At 41.7% G+C, this 23,611-nt stretch overlaps 1 protein-coding gene across 1 annotated transcript in view; it reads right to left on the bottom strand.

The window, feature by feature from the left end:
- Positions 1 to 7,487: 7,487 nt before the first annotated feature.
- The window catches only part of tbc1d7 (TBC1 domain family, member 7), a 31,473-nt gene continuing 15,349 nt past the window's right edge, over positions 7,488 to 23,611 (bottom strand). The window contains exon 8 of the mRNA XM_034179379.1: positions 7,488 to 7,630. Coding sequence (XP_034035270.1) covers positions 7,544 to 7,630 — 87 coding nt within the window. The 3' untranslated portion in view covers positions 7,488 to 7,543. The remainder of the gene's footprint in view (positions 7,631 to 23,611) is intronic.

Genomic DNA, 23,611 nt, shown 5'->3' with positions numbered 1-23,611 from the left:
ATGTTTGGGCCCAAAGCTCAAAGTGGCTGATATGATATTTAAAGGAAAAAACCTCAGACAATAAAATCAATCTGCAGCTTTTCTTCAAACTGCTCATATCTACTCAAACTTTTTGGTTAAAAAACAAAAACAAACCATTACTGGGAATGTTTTGAGTTTTCACATTTTAATTATATACGAGGTCTCTTAGATAATAAACCGACCCTTTTATTTTTATTTTTTTAACTATATGGATTTGAATGACATGCGATTACACCAATCATGCTTGAACCCTCGTGCGCATGCGTGAGTTTTTTCCACGCGTGTCGGTGACGTCATTTCCCTGTGGGCAGGCCTTGAGTGAGATGTGGTCCCACCCTCTCGGCTGAATTCCTTTGTTTCACACGCTGCTCGAGACGTCGCGCGTTGCTTTATCAAAATTTTTTCTGGACCTGTGAGGAATATCCGAGTGGACACTATTCAAGAAATTAAGATGGTTTTCGGTGAAAAGTTTAACGGCTGATGAGAGATTATGGGGTGTTTCTGTCGGTGTAAGGACTTCCCACGGAGCGGACGTCGTGCAGCGCTTCCAGGTGCCGTCGTCGGCCTGTTTCAACCTGAAAACATCCTAATTTAAGGCTTAATTCACCCAGGACGTCATGAGAGAACAGAGAAGATTCAGAAGAGGCCGGCATGAGGACTTTATGCGTTTAAGGACATTTTTTAATGAAAGACGTGCGCGCAAAAGGAGTCCTTTCCGTGATGACTCGGCGAATCTGTGTGCGCCGCGACAGGAAAAACACCTCCGTGTTGTAAACCATTTGTAAAATTCAGGCGGCTTTTGATGGCTTTCAACAAGTGAGTAACTGAGAAATTGTTTAACAGCTTGGGCATGTTCCAACTTGCCCGTTAAGGTTTCCAACGGAGGTGTTTTTCCTGTCGCGACCCCCCGCGGTCGGGTCCGGCCCAACATGCGACTCTGCCCGCACGTTCTTTCATTACAAAATGTCCGTTAACAATGGAATGTCCGAATAAACTCCTCAAGCCGACTTCTTCTGAAAGTTCTCTGTTCTCTGACAACTTACTGGGTCAACAGAGCCTGAAATGTGGAAGTTTTCAACTTGAAACGGCGAGACGCTGCCGCCTCGAAGCGCAGATCGCCGTCAGGCGCCGTGGGCCATCCCTACGGCGACACTACCAGACCAAAATCTCTCATCAGCCGTTAAAATTTTTACCGAAAACCAGCTGAATTTATCAAATGGTGTCCACTCAGTTGTGCCTTACAGTTTTGAAAAAATTTTGATCAAACAAAGCAGCAGTCTCTGAGCCATTCCTAAACAATGAAAAAAACAACAAGAGGGTGGGTGACTCCTCACTCAAAGACTGTCCACAGGCGAATGACGTAACCGACAGGCGTGAAAAAACTCTCGCATGCCCACGAGGGTTCAAGCATGTCTGATGTAATCACACGATTCAAATCCATATGGTTTTTGAAAAAAAATAATAAGGTCGGATACTTTTCTAATAGACCTCGTGTGTGTATATATATATAAAAAAAAAAGCATTTTAGCCAAGAAAATCATGAAATCTGTTGAGATGTTTGTCACATCCAAATGACTGACACTTAAAGGTGGGGAACAAAAAGTTGTTGTTTTTTTTGTTTTGTTTTTTTTAATATGGCACCTTTGGCAGCACATATGCCTGAGTAGACACAGAACACATGATTACCGTTTTCATTCAGAGCAATAATTTCAGACATCACCTGAAGGCCTCAGGAGGCAATTTCACTGATTAACAGCAGTTTGACAATTTGACTGGTTGGGGGTTTTTTTTTGGGGGGGGGGGGGGGGGGGGTCCACATTCAGAACCAAATCGGGCTGTGGACCGTTTGATGTCGCCGTGCCCGCACGACCATTTACAGCCAGACAAAAGTTGCCAAATCCACTTGATTTGTTACGTGTTGACGGCTCGGTAAAAACCACATCATCTTTTTGTTTTAACACTGTTTTAGGTGTATGCCATGTGGACATTATGGCAGATTGGACAACTCTGAGTGTCTTCTACTCTGAAAGGAGACACAATGCTGGAAAAAAATTTATTACAATAAATAGATTTTTTTTTTTGAGTTGCGTGTATCCGTCACTTCCTCAGATGTTGGTATAAAATTTCATGTATGACAAAAACAGCCGGAATATATCTGAAATCCTGTTTCTACCAGGAGTGTTTTTTTTTTTTGTTTTGTTTTTTTGGTAATTTTATTTATTTATTCTTACTTTAACATCACTGGATTTTGGTGGTTGCCATTTGACTGCTGCCTCCATGAAGTTCATGTGTGTTTTACATTTGTTGGCTTTTACTAGAACAAAACATTCCCACCTCATTTTTCGTCACTCTTCTTTACAGCCCAAAATACATTTTTGGCTGGTTTTCCTCACATAGCAGCAGCATATTTGAAGGGGAAAAAAAAATCCTCTGGCTAATGGTAGAAGTGGTTAGTGCCCAAGGTTCCCATTTCAATCTCCACCCCTGCCACATTTCTCCATGTAATGTGGAGTTGTGTTAGACAGGGCATCCTGCATAAAACTTGTGCCAAATCAACATGCAGATCCACCTTGGACCTGCTGTGGCCACCCCTAGTAAAAACAAGGGAGCAGCCGAAGGGACTTTAAAAAAAAAAAAAATTTATAGTAGTGTTCAGAATAATAGTAGTGCTATGTGACTACAAAGATTAATCCAGGTTTTGAGTATATTTCTTATTGTTACATGGGAAACAAGGTACTAGTAGGTTCAGTAGATTCTCACAAATCCAACAAGACCAAGCATTCACGATATGCACACTCTTAAGGCTATGAAATTGGGCTATTAGTAAAAAAAAAAAGTAGAAAAGGGGGTGTTCACAATAATAGTAGTGTGGCATTCAGTCAGTGAGTTCGTCAATTTTGTGGAACAAACAGGTGTGAATCAGGTGTCCCCTATTTAAGGATGAAGCCAGCACCTGTTGAACATGCTTTTCTCTTTGAAAGCCTGAGGAAAATGGGACATTGTTCAGAAGAACAGCGTAGTTTGATTAAAAAGTTGATTGGAGAGGGGAAAACGCAGGTGCAAAAAATTATAGGCTGTTCATCTACAATGATCTCCAATGCTTTAAAATGGACAAAAAAAAAAAAAAAAGAAACAGAAAACAACCATCAAAATGGACAGAAGAATAACCAGAATGGCAAAGGCTCAGCCATTGATCAGCTCCAGGATGATCAAAGACAGTCTGGAGTTACCTGTAAGTGCTGTGACAGTTAGAAGACGCCTGTGTGAAGCTAATTTATTTGCAAGAATCCCCCGCAAAGTCCCTCTGTTATATAAAAGATGTGCAGAAGAGGTTACAATTTGCCAAAGAACACATCAACTGGCCTAAAGAGAAATGGGGGAATATTTTGTGGACTGATGAGAGTAAAATTGTTCTTTTTGGGTCCAAGGGCCGCAGACAGTTTGTGAGACGACCCCCAAACTCTGAATTCAAGCCACAGGTCACAGTGAAGACAGTGAAGCATGGTGGTGCAAGCATCATGATATGGGCATGTTTCTCCTACTATGGTGTTGGGCCTATATATCGCATACCAGGTATCATGGATCAGTTTGGATATGTCAAAATACTTGAAGAGGTCATGTTGCCTTATGCTGAAGAGGACATGCCCTTGAAATGGGTGTTTCAACAAGACAATGACCCCAAGCACACTAGTAAACCAGCAAAATCTTGGTTCCAAACCAACAAAATTAATGCCTCGCAGATGTGAAGAAATCATGAAAAACTGTGGTTATACAATTAAATATTACAACCCCTGGCAATAATTATGGAATCACCAGCCTTGGAGGATGTTCATTCAGTTGATTAATTTTGTAGAGAAAAAGCAGATCACAGACATGACACAAAACTAAAGTCATTTCAAATGGCAACTTTCTGGCTTTAAGAAATCAGGAAAAAAAAAAAAAATTTGTGGCAGTCAGTAACGGTTACTTCTTTAGACCAAGCAGAGGGAAAAAAAATATGGACTCACTCAATTCTGAGGAATAAATTATGGAATCACCCTGTAAATTTTCATCCCCAAAACTAACACCTGCATCAAATCAGATCTGCTCGTTAGTCTGCGTCTAAAAAGGAGTGATCACACCTTGGACAGCTGTTGCACCAAGTGGACTTACATGAATCATGGCTCCAACATGAAACAAAGGAGAGGATTATCAAACTCTTAAAAGAGGGTAAATCATCACGCAATGTTGCAAAAGATGTTGGTCGTTCACAGTCAGCTGTGTCTAAACTCTGGACCAAATACAAACAACATGGGAAGGTTGTTAAAGGCAAACATACTGGTAGACCAAGGAAGACATCAAAGTGTCAAGACAGAAAACTTAAAGCAATATGTCTCAAAAATCGAAAATGCACAACAAAACAAATGAGGAACGAATGGGAGGAAACTGGAGTCAACGTCTGTGACCGAACTGTAAGAAACCGCCTAAAGGAAATGGGATTTACATACAGAAAAGCTAAACGAAAGACATCATTAACACCTAAACAGAAAAAAACAAGGTTACAATGGGCTAAGGAAAAGCAATCGTGGACTGTGGATAACTGGATGAAAGTCATATTCAGTGATGAATCTCGACTCTGCATTGGGCAAGGTGATGATGCTGGAACTTTTGTTTGGTGCCGTTCCAATGAGATTTATAAAGATGACTGCCTGAAGAGAACATGTAAATTTCCACAGTCATTGATGATATGGGGCTGCATGTCAGGTAAAGGCACTGGGGAGATGGCTGTCATTACATCATCAATAAATGCACAAGTTTACATTGATATTTTGGACGCTTTTCTTATCCCATCAATTGAAAGGATGTTTGGGGATGATGAAATCATTTCTCAAGATGATAATGCATCTTGCCATAGAGCAAAAACTGTGAAAACATTCCTTGCAAAAAGACACATAGGGTCAATGTCATGGCCTGCAAATAGTCCGGATCTTAATCCAATTGAAAATCTTTGGTGGAAGTTGAAGAAAATGGTCCATGACAAGGCTCCAACCTGCAAAGCTGATCTGGCAACAGCAATCAGAGAAAGTTGGAGCCAGATTGATGAAGAGTACTGTTTGTCACTCATTAAGTCCATGTCTCAGAGACTGCAAGCTGTTATAAAAGCAAGAGGTGGTGCAACAAAATACTAGTGATGTGTTGGAGCGTTCTTTTGTTTTTCATGATTCCATAATTTTTTCCTCAGAATTGAGTGATTCCATATTTTTTTCCCTCTGCTTGGTCTAAAAAAAGTAACCGTTACCGACTGCCACAATTTTTTTTTCCTGATTTCTTACAGTGTTTCTTAAAGCCAGAAAGTTGCCATTTGAAATGACTTTAGTTTTGTGTCATGTCTGTGATCTGCTTTTTTTCCTACAAAATTAAACAACTGAATGAACATCCTCCGAGGCCGGTGATTCCATAATTTTTGCCAGGGGTTGTAGTTTAGTGATTCACAGGATTGCTAAAAAAGCAGTTTGAACATAATAGATTTGAGTTTGTAGCATCAACAGCAGATGCTACTATTATTGTGAACACCCCCTTTTTCTACTTTTTTTTTTACTAATAGCCCAATTTCATAGCCTTAAGAGTGTGCATATCATGAATGCTTGGTTCTTGTTGGATTTGTGAGAATCTACTGGTACCTTGTTTCCCATGTAACAATAAGAAATATACTCAAAACCTGGATTAATCTTTTTAGTCACATAGCACTACTATTATTCTGAACACTACTGTAAATAATAGTATTAACACCTGAAATGGGACGAATATGCAAAACAATTTCCCTGAGGGAATCGTCCCAAGGGATTAATAAAGCTCTATCTAATCTAACTTAACCTTTTTTTACAGCGCTGTGTGTCTGATTGTGTACAAGTCTGTAATTAAACTGCATCTTGTACGTTTGACAGAAAGATATCAGGATTAGAAGATGTGTATTATAGAAAAGAAACTGGTGAAAATTTGTAACGCAGAAAAAACTGCATGTTGCTATTAATTTATTGTGAGTCTTTACAATGTACACAATTTCTTAATGAAGGAAACTTGTTTAAAAAAAATAAGTTTTTGTCTTTTTTATGACAGTCTGTTTTCTAGATTTGACAAGGAGGTAAGAAAACGCAACTGAAACCAGCAGATAATTAATGATCATTTGGACCCAGATGTCAGGTTTCTGGTTCTGGGAGTCGAGTGGATCCTTGATGATCTAATTCACATGGTTTTCATTCTCTGTTCTTAGAGCTCTGGATCAATATGGAAAACTTCCCAGGGCTGTGAAAACTCCGCAGATCTGCGGGATTCCGCGGATTTCATCATGGGGAGGGGGGCGGGGGTGTTAGTGTTGTACTCTTTAATCATGATCGTTACTGAGTTTTTAAAATGCTTATCGCAAAGCGTTCTTTTTTTACGACATCATGCAAGTTTCATAAGTCCGTGGACACTGATCTGTGTGTTACAGATACAAATCAGTTTCCTCGGATCTGCAGAGTTTCGAGGAGAATCAATGCCACTCAAAGCCTGGCTGTTACGACAGTTGTCGTAAAGCGGGACTGGTTGGTTGCTGCGGTGATGCTGTGTGGCTCCTGTGCGAAGCTTAGCTAAATGTGGACATCGCAAACTTTTAGAACTTTCAAGTTTTTAAAAGAAGAATTTTGCAGCATGTCTGTGTCACGGAGCAACATCAGACAGAGCGAAGATGGTGAGAAAGACGGTTTGAAAAAGTCTGATAAGGACAAGAATCCATGGAATTGTTGCTGGCTTCGTGAACACACCTGAAAGATGAACGGGAAAAGAGAACTGGTAAGAATTTTTTTCTCTCTCTGGAAAATAAACATTGTGCTGTTCAAACAGGATTTCAGAAAAGATTATGTGCCTTTTTTTCTTTCATTAATCTAGACTTTCTTTCATTGAAAAAAGACATTGTGGCTTTGAATAAATTTAGGCTACATGAATTTACACAAGAATGTAAATTAATTTTTATTAATGTAGACTTTCATGGGGAAAAAAGACACTGTGGCTTTGAGTGGATTTACAGGAATTTACACAAGAATGTGTGGCTTTTTACTATAAGGTATGTTATTGATATTTTACCAATTTTTTTTTAAATATTCTACAAGCTTTAGCTGTGGTTTTTGAAATACTTTAACAGTCTTTTCAGTCTTCATGAATTTTATGTAGTTTAATTGTTCTGAGTTAATGCATAATTTGGTTTACAATTAAAAGGAAAATCATTCCAGGTCCTACTTCCACGTCATATTCTGTTATTTCAACATGATCATTGATGGTTCAAATGAAAGGTTGAATCTAGGATCATTTAAATATGCACTAAGTTTGAGATTTGTTCTTCCAGGAGATGTTGAAAATGTATCAGTAGATGAAAATTTAGTTTGGTTTCTGGGGCCCCAACAAGAGTTTCAAGACTTTCAGTTCAACCATCTGGACTCAAATGGTGTTCAGCGGGTTCGCGGCTCACCTGCAGGTCCGGTTCTCTGGTTCCTGTAGATACCTGTGGCTACACAGCGTGTACCGGGTTACCACAGTATTTATGCCACAAGTCGATGCCTTTAGTCACGATGGCGTCTGTGTTTTCCTGCGGAATCTGAAAGGAGGAAAAAAAAAATTTGATGTTTATAAAAGATGATGAACAAACAAAAATTTAAATTTTTGAAAAAGCACCTCACAGCCCAAAAACAGGCCACTTCCAGCTCGATTTGACTGGGCTGCTGCGCCACTCTGAAGGAGAAAGTTCTTAAAATTCAAACATGAAATAATGTTTAGTGCATTTTCAGACATAAAATTCATTTTACTGGAAACCTGAAACACTGTTTTTAATCAGTGAATCTCAGAATTTATAGAGTGAAAACAGCCTTCCTGCAATAACGTACACAGTCGTTCTTTTAAAAACATTGATGCATGACACAATAGTTCTTTTTACGGAGTGGCTATACGCCCAACCGTTGGTTCAATAAAGTAAATACGCGAGCATATACGCCCAACCACAACCAACCAATGAGCGTGCTTGTAAACTCACTTCCGGTTTCACCGCGGGAGGGGAAAAAGGCGGATATTTTTTCGCCGGCTGCAGGAGGGTTCGCACCCCGCGGAGGGGCTGTGATCTAAAGTGGTTCTGTTTGGCTCATCACACCCAGGGAACTGTGTCAAACTAACACCATCTTAAAGCCAACAAGCAGCATTTTGTTCAAAAACTGTTTTGTCGTCGTTAACAGGCTTCCGTTCAAAATGCTTATGAAGTTTGTCTGTTTTGATCCATTGCGGTGTTTTCGCAGTAATTAAAGATGGTGCCGTTAAATGTGTCAAACATACGCCGCAATAGAGCCTTAAAAAGTGGTGTAAAAAACGTAGTTTAGATGCACAAAACATGTCAAGTACACGATCATGGTTGGGCGAATAAGATAAGACATATTTATCTGCCCAGCGGTTGTGCATGTAATGTTCAATGTATGACTTATCTGCCCAATGGTTGGGCGTATAGCCTTTGCTTTCTTTTTATTACATCCGCCAAGGACGTAATAAAATCGTCGGTGTTTATTTATTTGTCTGTCTGTTAGCAGGATTACGTCAACACTACTGCACAGATTTTGAAGAAAATTTCACAGATAGATATTAGGGCATGGAAGACACTGTTAAATTTTGGCGTTAATCCGGATCCGGATTGGCAGATGTCAGAAATCACTGACTGCTCTTGTTAGGGCCTGGGTAGGACAAAGTCCTACGAGGACCGTATTGGAATTGTGCTGTTTATTATTTATTTATTTATTTATTATTAGTCTTTACACTTTTCAAGCCCCAATTTCACCCCTTTCCCATGCTCCAAAACTCACTTTGCGAAGTTGTCCGGCCGGATCTGAAATTCGATATTTTGGGGGTCGCTCACATGCTTGCGATGAAATGGCGCCCCCTACAAATTTTCAAAAAACCCTCCACATTGGTTTTTTTTTTTTTTTTTTTTTTTTTTTGTCATAGCCTGACGAAATTTGGTACACATATTTACCATGCTGGGACACACAAAATGTCTCTTAACGTCATGGTAAAATGTTGACAGGAAGTTGGCCATTTTGATTTTAATTTTCGATTTTGAGGTAATTTTTGCCGTTTTTGGCCATTTCCACTACTTGCATTTGAACGAACTCATCCTAGGGATTTCATCCAATTGTCTTCAAATTTGGTACACATCATCATGACCCCATGCTGATCAAAAGTTATCAAACAGAATTTCTGTAGGTCAAAAGGCGTGGCTGCTACAGTTTATCAAACTTTGGCGAGCGTTTCGGACCACGCCATTTCACTTCGAACTGCTGTCACGCCCACATACTTCGTAGATCTTTCAAACTTGCTGGACATGATGAGGTCTCCGTCCTGAACACCTGCATATATTAACATCCCACCTAACTCATAGCGCCCCCCGGTGGTAACAGGAAATGTCCTATTTTTACTTTAATGCCGCGTTCACACCGGGCGCGACGCGAGCAACTGCAGCCACAGGTTGCTATGTAATCCCTATGTAAGGACGCGTTTTGGCGCCAAACCGCGCAGCGCGACGCGATGGACGCGAGTGAAGCGATTTTGAGCATTTTGCGCATTTGTGGCGCGATATTGCGTCGCGTTGCCCTCCTCCCCAAGTTCAAAAATCTGAACTTTTTCGTCTCGTCGCGCCGCGATGACCAATCAGGGACTGAATATGTAGTGACGTGGAGATGTCTGGAGTCTGACTGAAGATGTAAACATGTCCTGTCTCTGGTAGCAGCCTGTGAGCAGAACTTATGTCTCTTTTGTCCTTTATTTCACAATCATGACAGAGTTTTTGGAGCGAACAGCAGCACCACAGCAGCGGGGAGCGGAGTTTCTTTTTATTTTTATTTTACGTGCGCGCGCGCGTTAATTGTCCTGGAGATTATTTTACTTATTAACTACACAGCTGTATAATAAAGCAAATGGTGACTGGTTTCTAAACACAATTATGACAGAGTTTTTGGAGCGAGCAGCAGCCCTACTTGCAGCAGCGGGAGCGGAGCTTTTTCCTTTTCTTTTTTTTTTGACGTGCGAGCGCGAGCGAATCGTCTGTAGAGAATATTTTATTAATTAACTACACAGATGTATAATAAAACAAATGGTGACTGGTTTCTAAACACAATTATGACAGTTTTTTGGGGGAAGAGCCAGCTGCAGCAAGCAGCGGACGTTTTTTTTTTTTTTATTTACATGTGCGCGCGCGAACGGGACAGTTGATCCTGAAACTGGGTCCCGCAGAGGTGGAAGGACCGCTGAAAGCGGCCATCACCCAGACACAGCTCCTGCAGCAAATAATGATACTCTCTGTATTGGGAGCTTTCCACAGCAACTCGCTCCGTGTGATCAAGGTCCGTCATGTTAGCTTGACTGACAACCGGAGCCGGCGAGCGGAATGGAAGCTCCTCCTATTTGATGATGCACCGGGGTAAATTTTTGCAGCGAAAGTCCACCCAAGCAGAGCGACACACCGGGCGAAGGAGGCGTGTCCGTCGCCTGGCGACCCACACAAATTTGTAGCGTCTGATCGCGGCAGGTGTGAATGCGACATAACAGGTACTGATGTCACATAGTTAACCCCATCTACTTCATTCCACTTCTAAAACATGTAGAACAAGTTGGTGAACGTAGGCGATGATCGCTGTGAAGCTACGAGTAATGGCGTCCATGTGGTGGTGTGCCGAATATCAAACCGTCACCATGAAATTACGTTCTTCCTTTTGATGGCTTTAATTCTGCCATATAATCATGAACATTGATACACAGGTCAAGAATTACAACCTCTTTAATGTGATAGGGGCATCGCCTATGGGCGGGGCAAAATGCCTCCATAGCGCCCCCTTGCAACTTTCAAAATGCCCTCCCCATAGGGTTTTGTTTTTTGGAGTAGGGAGATGAAAATTGGTACACGTGACTTGCACAGACATACAAAAGTCTCTTGCACCACTGGTCTAATCCAAACAAGAAGTCGGCATGATTTCCACACGTTGTATTTGAACAAACTCCTCCTAGGGATTTTGTCCATTTCACTTCAAATTTCATTCCGATCATCTAGAGACTATACTGATCAAAAGTTATCAAAATTTTTATTCTATGTTGAAGGGTGTGGCCGCTATGGGTGCCGCCATTTTGACCCTTCGCCATGGAACATCAAGTCATGACAACTCCTTAATGCTTTGTCTGACTGACTTGCAACTTCACATGTGTGATGAGGGTCGGCCCCTGAACAGAAATCGCGCTGGCCCGGAGAGGCGGTGGCACAGACACAAGGGCTCATATATGACTGCTTGCAGTCCTAGTTATAATTATTATTAATGGTAAACAAAGTAGTATTTGTCCTTTTTTGCTAATCTGGGAAAAAGACCCGATCCATGGTTTAAAATCTGTATCTGATCTGAACCATGGGTTTTGTGATCCGTGACACCTTCAACAGAAGGACGACCTTAAAGGCAATGTTGCCTGAAATCATAACAATTTAGATTTAGGCTGTTAGTGGCCATCCGATAATCCACCGGGATTACTTTGTGCACTTCCATGACCGGTTTCAAAGTATAAGGCATTCGCAGCAAACAGCTATGGAGACTTCAGAAAACAAACGACACGTGAGTACTCGGCTGTTTCTGACAGGTGCTGTAGTTACTAGAAGTGTCCCAGCGTGCGCTTCAATGAGCTGAGGCACAGATTCCAAGTTTACACAAGTGTGATATCATGTTTTGATGACTCGTTATTAAGTGATAACTGTTCAGTTTGATGCAGTCACGGTAAAAGGAGCAGCTGTGATAAGGTTTTGTGCACCTGCGGCAATTAGTCATAAACACAGCCTGTTAAAAACGCTAATAAGTGTTGTATATAAATGTGAAAAACCTAATAAATATATCTGTGTCATCACAGAGACATTCCATGTCCATTAAGCAGCAATAAACAGCGTAACAGCCATTTTAACCCACATGTCAGCTGTTTTTATTATTATTATTATTATTATGGGATTATTCAACATTCTCTTTTAAAAAGTTCCTTATAGAGATTGACAGTTTTACAACATTTGAGAGAGCCGACAAGCTTAATACTGATTAGCTGAGGAAGGAATTGTGCAAATTCAGTCAGACGTCCGTCTAAATTGGGGGTTAAAACAGCTCCTGTGCGCGCACACACACACACACACACACACAAACACTCAACGTAAATAGCTGAAAAGAACACAAAACAAAAGATGAAAAAAAAAAAAGTTTTTGTGTACAATGGGGGATAACCGGAGACCCCATCGCACAACCATGAATCTGCCTGTAGTAATTCCCCCTAAACAGGAAATACGCGTACGTGGTGTTGAGACAGATCTCCAAGAGTTGGCAGATGTGGTCTGGTGTGAGTTTGGTCCTTTCAAGTAGAGACACATCCTCTAGAAGTCTCTGCCTCACAGCTGAGACGGCCTCAGCGGTGGGGATGCAGGTGAACAACGAAGTCACATCAAATGACACGATTGTTTCATCTGCCTCCAGCTGCAGGTCCTTGATCTTGTTCACAAAATCTTGTGTGTTCTCCACATGGTGGTCTGAGTTACCCACTAGAGGAGCCAAAATCCACTTGAGATGCTTGGCCAAATTGTACGTGATGGAATCTGTGCTACATACAATAGGCCTGAGTGGCATGTCCTGTTTGTGGATTTTGGGCGGTCCATAGATGCACGGAGTGGCATCCCCAGGGTACAGTCTGTAGTATGTCTGTCTGGCAAAAGGACCAAAGCATCCTTATCCTGCCAGCGGATAAAGACAGATGCACGGTGGTCCTGAACACATCGGACTACGAGGCCAAGATCAACAACTTGCTCAGTGACTCCAATACATACGAACGTCTGAAGAGAGACCCCACGAGCGGCTGTAAGAAGAAAATCATTACCTACCTCCAAAACCTGGAGAAAGAGGGACTCATCGACAGACAAACATACTACAGACTGTACCCTGGGGACGCCACTCCGTGCATCTATGGACTGCCCAAAATCCACAAAACTCAGGCAATTTTGTGAACAAGATCAAGGAACTGCAGCTGGAGGCAGATGAAACAATCGTGTCATTTGATGTGACTTCGTTGTTCAGCTGCATCCCCACCGCTGAGGTTGTCTCAGCTGTGAGGCAGAGACTGCTGAAGGATGTGTCACTACTTGAAAGGACCAAACTCACACCAGACCACATCTGCCAACTCTTGGAGATCTGTCTTAACACCACATATTTCCTGTTACGGGGAATTACTACAGGCAGATTCATGGTTGTGCGATGGGGTCTCCGGTATCCCCCATTGTGGCCAATCTGTACATGGAGCGAGTGGAGAAGACAGCCTTGACGTCTTTCACGGACATCTCTCCCAGTCACTGGTTCAGATATGTTGATGACACATGGGTTAAAATCAAGCAACAGGAAGTTGAGGACTTTACAGAACACATCAACTCGGTGGACACCAACATCAAGTTCACAAGTGAGGATGCCAGAAACAACCATTTAGCCTTCTTGGACTGTGATGTTACGATTGGAGAGAACAGGCAGCTCCAGACAGGGGTTTACAGAAAACCAACACACACTGACCAATATCTGCTCTTTGCCTCAAACCACCCCCTTGAACACAAGCTCGGGGTGATCAGGACGCATCAACACAGAGCCCTAAAGGTGCCCACAACTCCAGAGGGAAGGGCTAAAGAACAACAACTTGTCCGGAAAGCCCTCACAGTATGTGGGTACCCACGATGGTCCCTGGACAAAGTGCAGAAGTCCCAGAGAACAAAGAGACCAGATAGACAGGAGAGTGTCTCTCCCTTATTTAGCAGGGGTAGGGGAAAAACTACAGAGGATGTTCAGACAGCACAAAATCCCACTTTAAACCGGTTAACACCTTGAGACAGAAATTAGTTCACCCTAAGGACAGGATCCCTAGTTACAAACAGAGCAATGTAGTGTATTCTATCAGATGTCAGGAAAACTGTAACGAACCCTACATAGGTGAAACGAAGCAACCTTTACACAAAAGGCTATACCAGCACCGCAGAGAGGGCGCCAGTGGACCTCAGTCTGCAGTTCATCTCGACCTTAAAGACACTAACCACACGTTTGAGGACAAGGAAGTTAAAATATTAGCCAGAGAGAAGAAATGGTTTGAGAGAGGGGTGAAGGAGGCATTCTTTGTGAAACGTTTGAAACCCAGCCTTAACCGGGGAGGGGGTCTGAGACACGCTTTATCCCCTGTTTACAATGGGGTACTCAGGTCAAAGCAGTTTCAGTCTTTTGTTCATGGTAATGAGTCATTCACGTCATCAGCAGAGTCGTCAAGGGAGCCATCATGAGAGGGTCCATCCCATCATTAGGAAGGACAGCTGCCCTGTCATCAGGAGGGTGCTAACTAGAGCACAATAGGTGCTAATTAGAGCTATTGTTTAGTCACTAGCCTATAGCAGTCTGCTCACGGTAGGAGGGGTCTAGTTGGGTTTAAAACTCCAGCTTTTGTGACTTCTTGATTATTCTTCTCTACAAGAGTCAAGACAGAAGTCAGACCACCAGAGCAAGAATTTTAGCTGAGGAAGCTTCTGCGATTTGAAGCGAAACGTCCTCACGTCAAGCAACCCAGTCCAGTCGAAGATTCAAGCTTCTCTACTATGAAAAAAAAAGTAACATTCCACTCACTCAGTGTAAAGATTTCCAAATTAGTCCACAACAAAAACAAGCCTACACAAGCCTTCACGCATGCACAATCACAATTGAGATCAACAACCATGTAACGGTCCACTCGTCCATACTCGGATCCACAGCCAAAGATCATTTTGAAGTTCCACTCGGCCAGACAATAATGTCCAGGTCCACTCGCTCTCGGGTTCTGTCATAATGTCCGATCGCAGCTCTGCCTTCAACTCAACCTCTGTCATGATCGTGGCACATTAGAGAGTCCATTATCTCCTGAAAATAGCATCTTTTGAGTTTTTCCAATACGAGACATATCTGCGTGTCCAGGCACGTCCGCACAGTAAACCAGCAGCTGTGGCACAAACAGCAGCGTCATAACACTTTAAGTTCCAAAATCCAACAGACTGTGTCGAATTTTACCTGTGTGAAGCGCTTTGAGGCAACTCTGTTGTGATTTGGCGCTATATAAATGAAAATAAATTGAAAAAAAAATTGAAATTGACTCTGAAAAAGTTAAGAGTTTTGGGGTGAAGAGTGTCATCTCATCTGTAAATCCAAGCCGCTGCTTTCAAAGAAAAGCTCTGAAGCTTCGTTATCACACATAACCTCATTCGTTTTGTTCTGTCTGTCTCTGTCTGGGATGTTTCTGTTTTGCTCTTAACTACGTCACACGCAGATAAATGCCAAGTGAGACTTTTTCGGAAATGCACCTGTTTCCTCGCTTCGGGAGAGGAATAAAAAAACATCAGAAACCACTAATTATGAGCGCATGTGTGCAGGGGGACTTACAATCATGAGAACTTTGATGTTGTGTTGTTAACTGGGATGTTAAAACACATGTGACATGTCCATTAAACAAACCATGAACATATTCTGGATCAGTCAGGCTTCAGACGTACGCTGTGAGTGGGTCCAGTACTGCTTTAAAGTGGATTAAGAGATGAGCTGATGCTCTAGTTTTGTTTTATTTATTTAAATATGTCGCTCCACACTTGCCACCTCACATGCTTCTGATCTCCACCTCAACAGGGCACACACATTTTTTATATACTCTGCCTTGTGTGCACTTTATTCAGCAGACCGGCCATTCTATCAACCACCAACCATAATGTCACTGACGGAACAACTTTAAAATCGGCAGCGTCGCGTCACTCACATAACTTTAAATCTGCATCATCGTGTCGCTCACATACCTTTAAATCTGCAGCGTCAAATCTCTCACGTAACAACTTTAAACCTCCAGCGTCACGTCGCTCACGTAACAACTTTAAATCTGTAGCGTCACATCGCTCACGCAACAACTAAATCTGCAGTGTCACGTCGCTCACGTAATAACTTTAAATCTGCATCATCGTGTCACTTGCATAACTTTAAATCTGAAGCGTCACATCGCTCACGCAACAACTTTAAATCTGCAGTGTCACGTCGCTCACATAACAACTTTAAATCTGCAGCGTCACGTCGCTCACTCAACAACTTTAAATCTGCAGCGTCACGTCGCTCACGTAACAACTTTATATCTGCATCATCGTGTCACTCACATAACTTTAAATCTGCAGCGTCACGTCGCTCACGCAACATCTTTAAATCTGCAGCGTCACGTCGCCCACGTAACAACTTTAAAAGTGCATCATCGTGTCGCTCACATAACTTTAAATCTGCAGCATCAAATCTGTCACGTAACAACTTTAAACCTGCATCATCACGTCGCTCACGTAACAACTTTATATATGCATCATCGTGTCACTCACATAACTTTAAATCTGCAGCGTCACGTCGCTCATGCAACATCTTTAAATCTGCAGCGTCACGTCTCTAACGTAACAACTTTAAACTTGCAGCGTTGCGTCGCTCACGCAACAACTTTAAAATAAGCAGCATTTTGCTCACGCAACAACTTTAAATGTGCAGCGTCGCTCACGCAACATCTTTAAATCTGCAGCGTCGCTCACGCAACATCTTTAAATCTGCAGCGTCGCTCACGCAACATCTTTAAAATTGGCAGCGGCGCAGATGCAACAACTTTAAAATCGGCAGCATCGCTCACGCAACAAATTTAAGTCTGCAGCGTCACGTCGCTCACGCAACAACTTTAAATGTGCGACACCATGTTGCTCACATAACTTTAAAATAAGCAGCATTGCTCATGCAACAACTTTAAATTGGCAGCGTCGTGTCGCTCACTTTAAAATAAGCAGCATCGCTCAAGCAACAACTTTAACATTGGCAGCGTCGCGTCACTCACATAACTTTACAATAAGCAGCATTGCTCAAGCAACAACTTTAAATATGCAGCGTCACGTCACTCACATAGCTTTAAAAATGGCAGCGTCACCTCACTCACTTTAAAATAAGCAGCATCGCTCACGCAACAACTTTAAATCGGCAGCGTTGTGTCGCTCCTGCAACAACTTTAAAATTGGCAGTGTCGCGTCACTCACTTTAAAATAAGCAGCATCGTTAGGGTGGTTCAAAAAAATAAAAGCTGGAAATTCATTACTCTCACCCCTTCATTTTATGATGCTTTGGGAAAAAAGAAAGCCTGCCAAATATTTTTGTCATACATTAATATTTAGAGGTAGCACATCATAGCTGAAGGTTGTAAATATATCAGTTATCGCTGCCCGAGTGTCCGTGCAATAGGTTATCCATTATCCAGTATCTAATCACATCACTTATAAAGAGGATAGAAGTTAACCACCTGAGTGTAACTAAAGTATAATTTTATATTCAATTTAAAACTATACCTGGGTTTAAATATTTCTCACAAACAACATACTTTCAAAAATGTTATTTTAGGCTACAAGCTGAAAATTTTGCTTCAATTCACAGCTTCTTTTCTTTCAGATCTTTGGTGATTGGTGAATCTAACATGAGATAAATGTAAAAAGAGACACTTGCTGACTTAACATGCTTAACCATTAACTGGAAACTTCAGTAAAACATGTCAGCTACTAGAAGTAGAACATTTGTACACCTTATTGGTTCCACCGACTGAAATAAAGGGAAACAAATTGCCCTCAAATGGGCAAATACTCAAGGTATTTTTCTTCAAACACACTGATTTGAAGAAAACTGTCCATGATGCTGCTGTGACCTCTATAGACATGGCAATTCCTTTTTGGGAGAGAGCTAGAATCCCACTGAGGGCAAAGCAGCATCTGATCACAAAGTTAGAAAAGGTGTTCGGAAAATGGAAAACATTGAAAAAGACCAAGAATCGCAATACAGACAAGCAGAAGAAAGATGAAACAGTGTTTTGTGAATCTTTGGAGGACTTGTTTGACATGGCACATCAGGATGTCCTAATAATGATAAAGTTTGAAGATGACAGACAGTTCCTACTTGCTCAGCGAGAGAAAGGTAGAGGATGCATGGCAGGCATAGATAAAATACAAACTGCCAAAGAACAAAGAGCAGAAAAAAGGAAAGCTGCAGAAGCAAAATACAAAGAGAAACTGGAGGAGCCTGGACCATCTAATGTCTCACTACCTGACACTGTCTCCAGCCAGAGTGAAGAGAACACAGAAAGTCCAGATGAAGAATTTGTTATGCCAGTGCCACAAAAAGCCAGTAAAATTAAAGCTGTTGTAACACCAGGACTTGCAGCAGCATTGGATAGGACCAAAACAACAGACAGAAGTGCCACCTATATCAATCAATCAATCAATTTTTTTATATAGCGCCAAATCACAACAAACAGTTGCCCCAAGGTGCTTTATATTGTAAGGCAAGGCCATACAATATATATATATTCTGACTGAAACGGCAGCAAGTCTTGGTCATGATGCAAGCAACTTAAATATCATTATCATGTAAAGGATGTTCTCTTATGTTACACAGCTGTATAATTGGTTCTTGTGCCGATTCATACATTTTTGGAATATTAAGTACTGCAATGCATAAAGAATATTATTGTTTGGAGCTAGATGAAAATATATGTGGAAATATATAAAGCATAGACTTATTTAAATTTATCAATAATGAAACAGTATTTCATCAATAAAATGAAAATGCAATGTTTGATTGTTACAAAATCTTCGCTACCCCAGTATGTAGGTATTGTAGGAGCATGATACATGTACGAGAAGAACTGCATCTCACAATTCATGTTTTAGTGTTAACTATTTTATGGGATATGAAAAGATTTGATTTTCCAATGTATTGCCATAATTTCTGTTCTGACATATCAATATTAAACTGACAGAAATAATTTGGAAATATCTGGAAATGACCATACTATATGACAAAGTTATTGCGAGTAAAATCTTTAAGGGCTGTGTGCTACCAGTAAAAATTATTAGAGTTTTATGAAATTGTACATGATGTGTTTTTATGTTAGGTACAACAAATTTAGAGGGTGAGACGAAGTTTTTTGAAAAAAAAATTTTGACCATTTTTATGGACCACCCTAAGCATCGCTCATGCAGCAACTTTAAAATCGGCAGCGTCGTGTCACTCACATAACTTTAAAATAAGCAGCATCGCTCACGCAACAACTTTAAATCTGCAGCGTCGCGTCACTCACATAACTTTAAAATAAGCAGCATCGCTCACGCAACAACTTTAAATCTGCAGCGTCACGTCACTCACATAACTTTCAAATAAGCAGCATCGCTCACGCAACAACTTTAAATCTGCAGCGTCGCGTCACCCATAACTTTAAAATAAGCAGCACTGCTCACGCAACAACTTTAAATCAGCAGCGTTGCATCACTCACTTTAAAATAAGCAGCATCGCTCACGCAACAACTTTAAAATTGGCAGCGTCACGTCACTCACATAACTTTAAAATAAGCAGCATCGCTCACGCAACAGCTTTAAATCTGCAGCGTTGTGTCGCTCATGCAACAACTTTAAATCTGCAGCGTCGCGTCGGTCACATAACTTTAAAATAAGCAGCATCGCTCACGCAACAACTTTAAATATGCAGCCTCATGTTGCTCAAGTAACAACTTTAAATCTGCAGTGTCACATCTCTTACGCAACAACTTTAAACCTGCAGCGTCGCGTCGCTCACGCAACAACTTTAAACCTGCAGCGTCACATCTGTCACGTAACAACTTTAAATGTGCATCATCGTGTCGCTCACATAACTTTAAATCTGCAGCGTCAAATCTGTCATGTAACATCTTTAAATCTGCAGCGTCACGTCTCTAACGTAACAACTTTAAACTTGCAGCGTTGCATCGCTCACGCAACAACTTTAAATGTGCATCATCGTGTCACTCACATAATTTTACAACTTTAAATCTGCAGCGTCGCTCACGCAACATCTTTAAAATTGGCAGCGGCGCTCACGCAACAACTTTAAAATTGGCAGCGTCGCTCACGCAACATCTTTAAAATTGGCAGCGGCGCTCACGCAACAAATTTAAGTCTGCAGCGTCACGTCACTCACATAACTTTAAAAATGGCAGCGTTGCGTCACTCACATAACTTTAAAATAAGCAGCATTGCTCACGCAACAACGTAAATCAGCAGTGTCACCTCACTCACTTTAAAATAAGCAGCATCGCTCATGCAACAACTTTAAATCGGCAGCGTTGTGTCGCTCATGCAACAACTTTAAAATCGGCAGCATCACTCACGCAACAACTTTAAAATTGGCAGCGTCGCGTCACTCACTTTAAAATAGGCAGCATCGCTCATGCAGCAACTTTAAAATCGGCAGCGTCGCGTCACTCACATAACTTTAAAATAAGCAGCATCGCTCACGCAACAACTTTAAATCGGCAGCGTCGCGTCACTCACATAACTTTAAAATAAGCAGCATCGCTCACGCAACAACTTTAAATCTGCAGCGTCGCGTCACTCACATAACTTTAAAATAAACAACTTTAAATCTGCAGCGTCGCGTCACTCACATAACTTTAAAATAAGCAGCATTGCTCACGCAACAACTTTAAATCAGCAGCGTTGCGTCACTCACTTTAAAATAAGCAGCATCGCTCACGCAACATCTTTAAAATTGGCAGCGGCGCTCACGCAACAACTTTAAAATTGGCAGCGGCGCAGATGCAACAACTGTAAAATCGGCAGCATCGCTCACGCAACAAATTTAAGTCTGCAGCGTCACGTCACTCACATAACTTTAAAAATGGCAGCGTTGCGTCACTCACATAACTTTAAAATAAGCAGCATTGCTCACGCAACAACGTAAATCAGCAGTGTCACCTCACTCACTTTAAAATAAGCAGCATCGCTCATGCAACAACTTTAAATCGGCAGCGTTGTGTCACTCATGCAACAACTTTAAAATCGGCAGCATCACTCACGCAACAACTTTAAAATTGGCAGCGTCGCGTCACTCACTTTAAAATAGGCAGCATCGCTCATGCAGCAACTTTAAAATCGGCAGCGTCGCGTCACTCACATAACTTTAAAATAAGCAGCATCGCTCACGCAACAACTTTAAATCGGCAGCGTCGCGTCACTCACATAACTTTAAAATAAGCAGCATCGCTCACGCAACAACTTTAAATCTGCAGCGTCGCGTCACTCACATAACTTTAAAATAAGCAGCATCGCTCACGCAACAACTTTAAATCTGCAGCGTCGCGTCACTCACATAACTTTAAAATAAGCAGCATCGCTCACGCAACAACTTTAAATCTGCAGCGTCGCGTCACTCACATAACTTTAAAATAAGCAGCACCGCTCACGCAACAACTTTAAATCTGCAGCGTCGCGTCACTCACATAACTTTAAAATAAGCAGCATCGCTCATGCAACAACTTTAAATCTGCAGCGTCGCCTCGGTCACATAACTTTAAAATAAGCAGCATCGCTCACGCAACAACTTTAAATATGCAGCCTCATGTTGCTCAAGTAACAACTTTAAATCTGCAGTGTCACATCTCTTACGCAACAACTTTAAACCTGCAGCGTCGCGTCGCTCACGCAACAACTTTAAACCTGCAGCGTCACATCTGTCACGTAACAACTTTAAATGTGCATCATCGTGTCGCTCACATAACTTTAAATCTGCAGCGTCAAATCTGTCATGTAACATCTTTAAATCTGCAGCGTCACGCCTCTAACGTAACAACTTTAAACTTGCAGCGTTGCATCGCTCACGCAACAACTTTAAATGTGCATCATCGTGTCACTCACATAATTTTACAACTTTAAATCTGCAGCGTCGCTCACGCAACATCTTTAAAATTGGCAGCGGCGCTCACGCAACAACTTTAAAATTGGCAGCGTCGCTCACGCAACAACTTTAAAATTGGCAGCGTCGCTCACGCAACATCTTTAAAATTGGCAGCGGCGCTCACGCAACAAATTTAAGTCTGCAGCGTCACGTCACTCACATAACTTTAAAAATGGCAGCGTTGCGTCACTCACATAACTTTAAAATAAGCAGCATTGCTCACGCAACAACGTAAATCAGCAGTGTCACCTCACTCACTTTAAAATAAGCAGCATCGCTCATGCAATAACTTTAAATCGGCAGCGTTGTGTCGCTCATGCAACAACTTTAAAATAGGCAGCATCGCTCATGCAGCAACTTTAAAATCGGCAGCGTCGCGTCGCTCATGCAACAACTTTAAAATAGGCAGCATCGCTCATGCAGCAACTTTAAAATCGGCAGCGTCGCGTCACTCACATAACTTTAAAATAAGCAGCATCGCTCACGCAACAACTTTAAATCGGCAGCGTCGCGTCACTCACATAACTTTAAAATAAGCAGCATCGCTCACGCAACAACTTTAAATCGGCAGCGTCGCGTCACTCACATAACTTTAAAATAAGCAGCATCGCTCACGCAACAACTTTAAATCTGCAGCGTCGCGTCACTCACATAACTTTAAAATAAGCAGCATCGCTCACGCAACAACTTTAAATCTGCAGCGTCGCGTCACTCACATAACTTTAAAATAAACAACTTTAAATCTGCAGCGTCGCGTCACTCACATAACTTTAAAATAAGCAGCATTGCTCACGCAACAACTTTAAATCAGCAGCGTTGCGTCACTCACTTTAAAATAAGCAGCATCGCTCACGCAACATCTTTAAAATTGGCAGCGGCGCTCACGCAACAACTTTAAAATTGGCAGCGGCGCAGATGCAACAACTGTAAAATCGGCAGCATCGCTCACGCAACAAATTTAAGTCTGCAGCGTCACGTCACTCACATAACTTTAAAAATGGCAGCGTTGCGTCACTCACATAACTTTAAAATAAGCAGCATTGCTCACGCAACAACGTAAATCAGCAGTGTCACCTCACTCACTTTAAAATAAGCAGCATCGCTCATGCAACAACTTTAAATCGGCAGCGTTGTGTCGCTCATGCAACAACTTTAAAATCGGCAGCATCACTCACGCAACAACTTTAAAATTGGCAGCGTCGCGTCACTCACTTTAAAATAGGCAGCATCGCTCATGCAGCAACTTTAAAATCGGCAGCGTCGCGTCACTCACATAACTTTAAAATAAGCAGCATCGCTCACGCAACAACTTTAAATCGGCAGCGTCGCGTCACTCACATAACTTTAAAATAAGCAGCATCGCTCACGCAACAACTTTAAATCTGCAGCGTCGCGTCACTCACATAACTTTAAAATAAGCAGCATCGCTCACGCAACAACTTTAAATCTGCAGCGTCGCGTCACTCACATAACTTTAAAATAAGCAGCATCGCTCACGCAACAACTTTAAATCTGCAGCGTCGCGTCACTCACATAACTTTAAAATAAGCAGCATCGCTCACGCAACAACTTTAAATCTGCAGCGTCGCGTCACTCACATAACTTTAAAATAAGCAGCATCGCTCACGCAACAACTTTAAATCTGCAGCGTCGCGTCACTCACATAACTTTAAAATAAGCAGCATCGCTCACGCAACAACTTTAAATCTGCAGCGTCGCGTCACTCACATAACTTTAA

This window comes from Thalassophryne amazonica, chromosome 10 (genome assembly GCF_902500255.1).
Source record: "Thalassophryne amazonica chromosome 10, fThaAma1.1, whole genome shotgun sequence".
NCBI classification, from domain to species: domain Eukaryota; kingdom Metazoa; phylum Chordata; class Actinopteri; order Batrachoidiformes; family Batrachoididae; genus Thalassophryne; species Thalassophryne amazonica.
The sequence above is the reverse complement of the archived record's forward strand: the minus strand, read 5'-3'. Positions and strand labels throughout refer to the sequence as shown.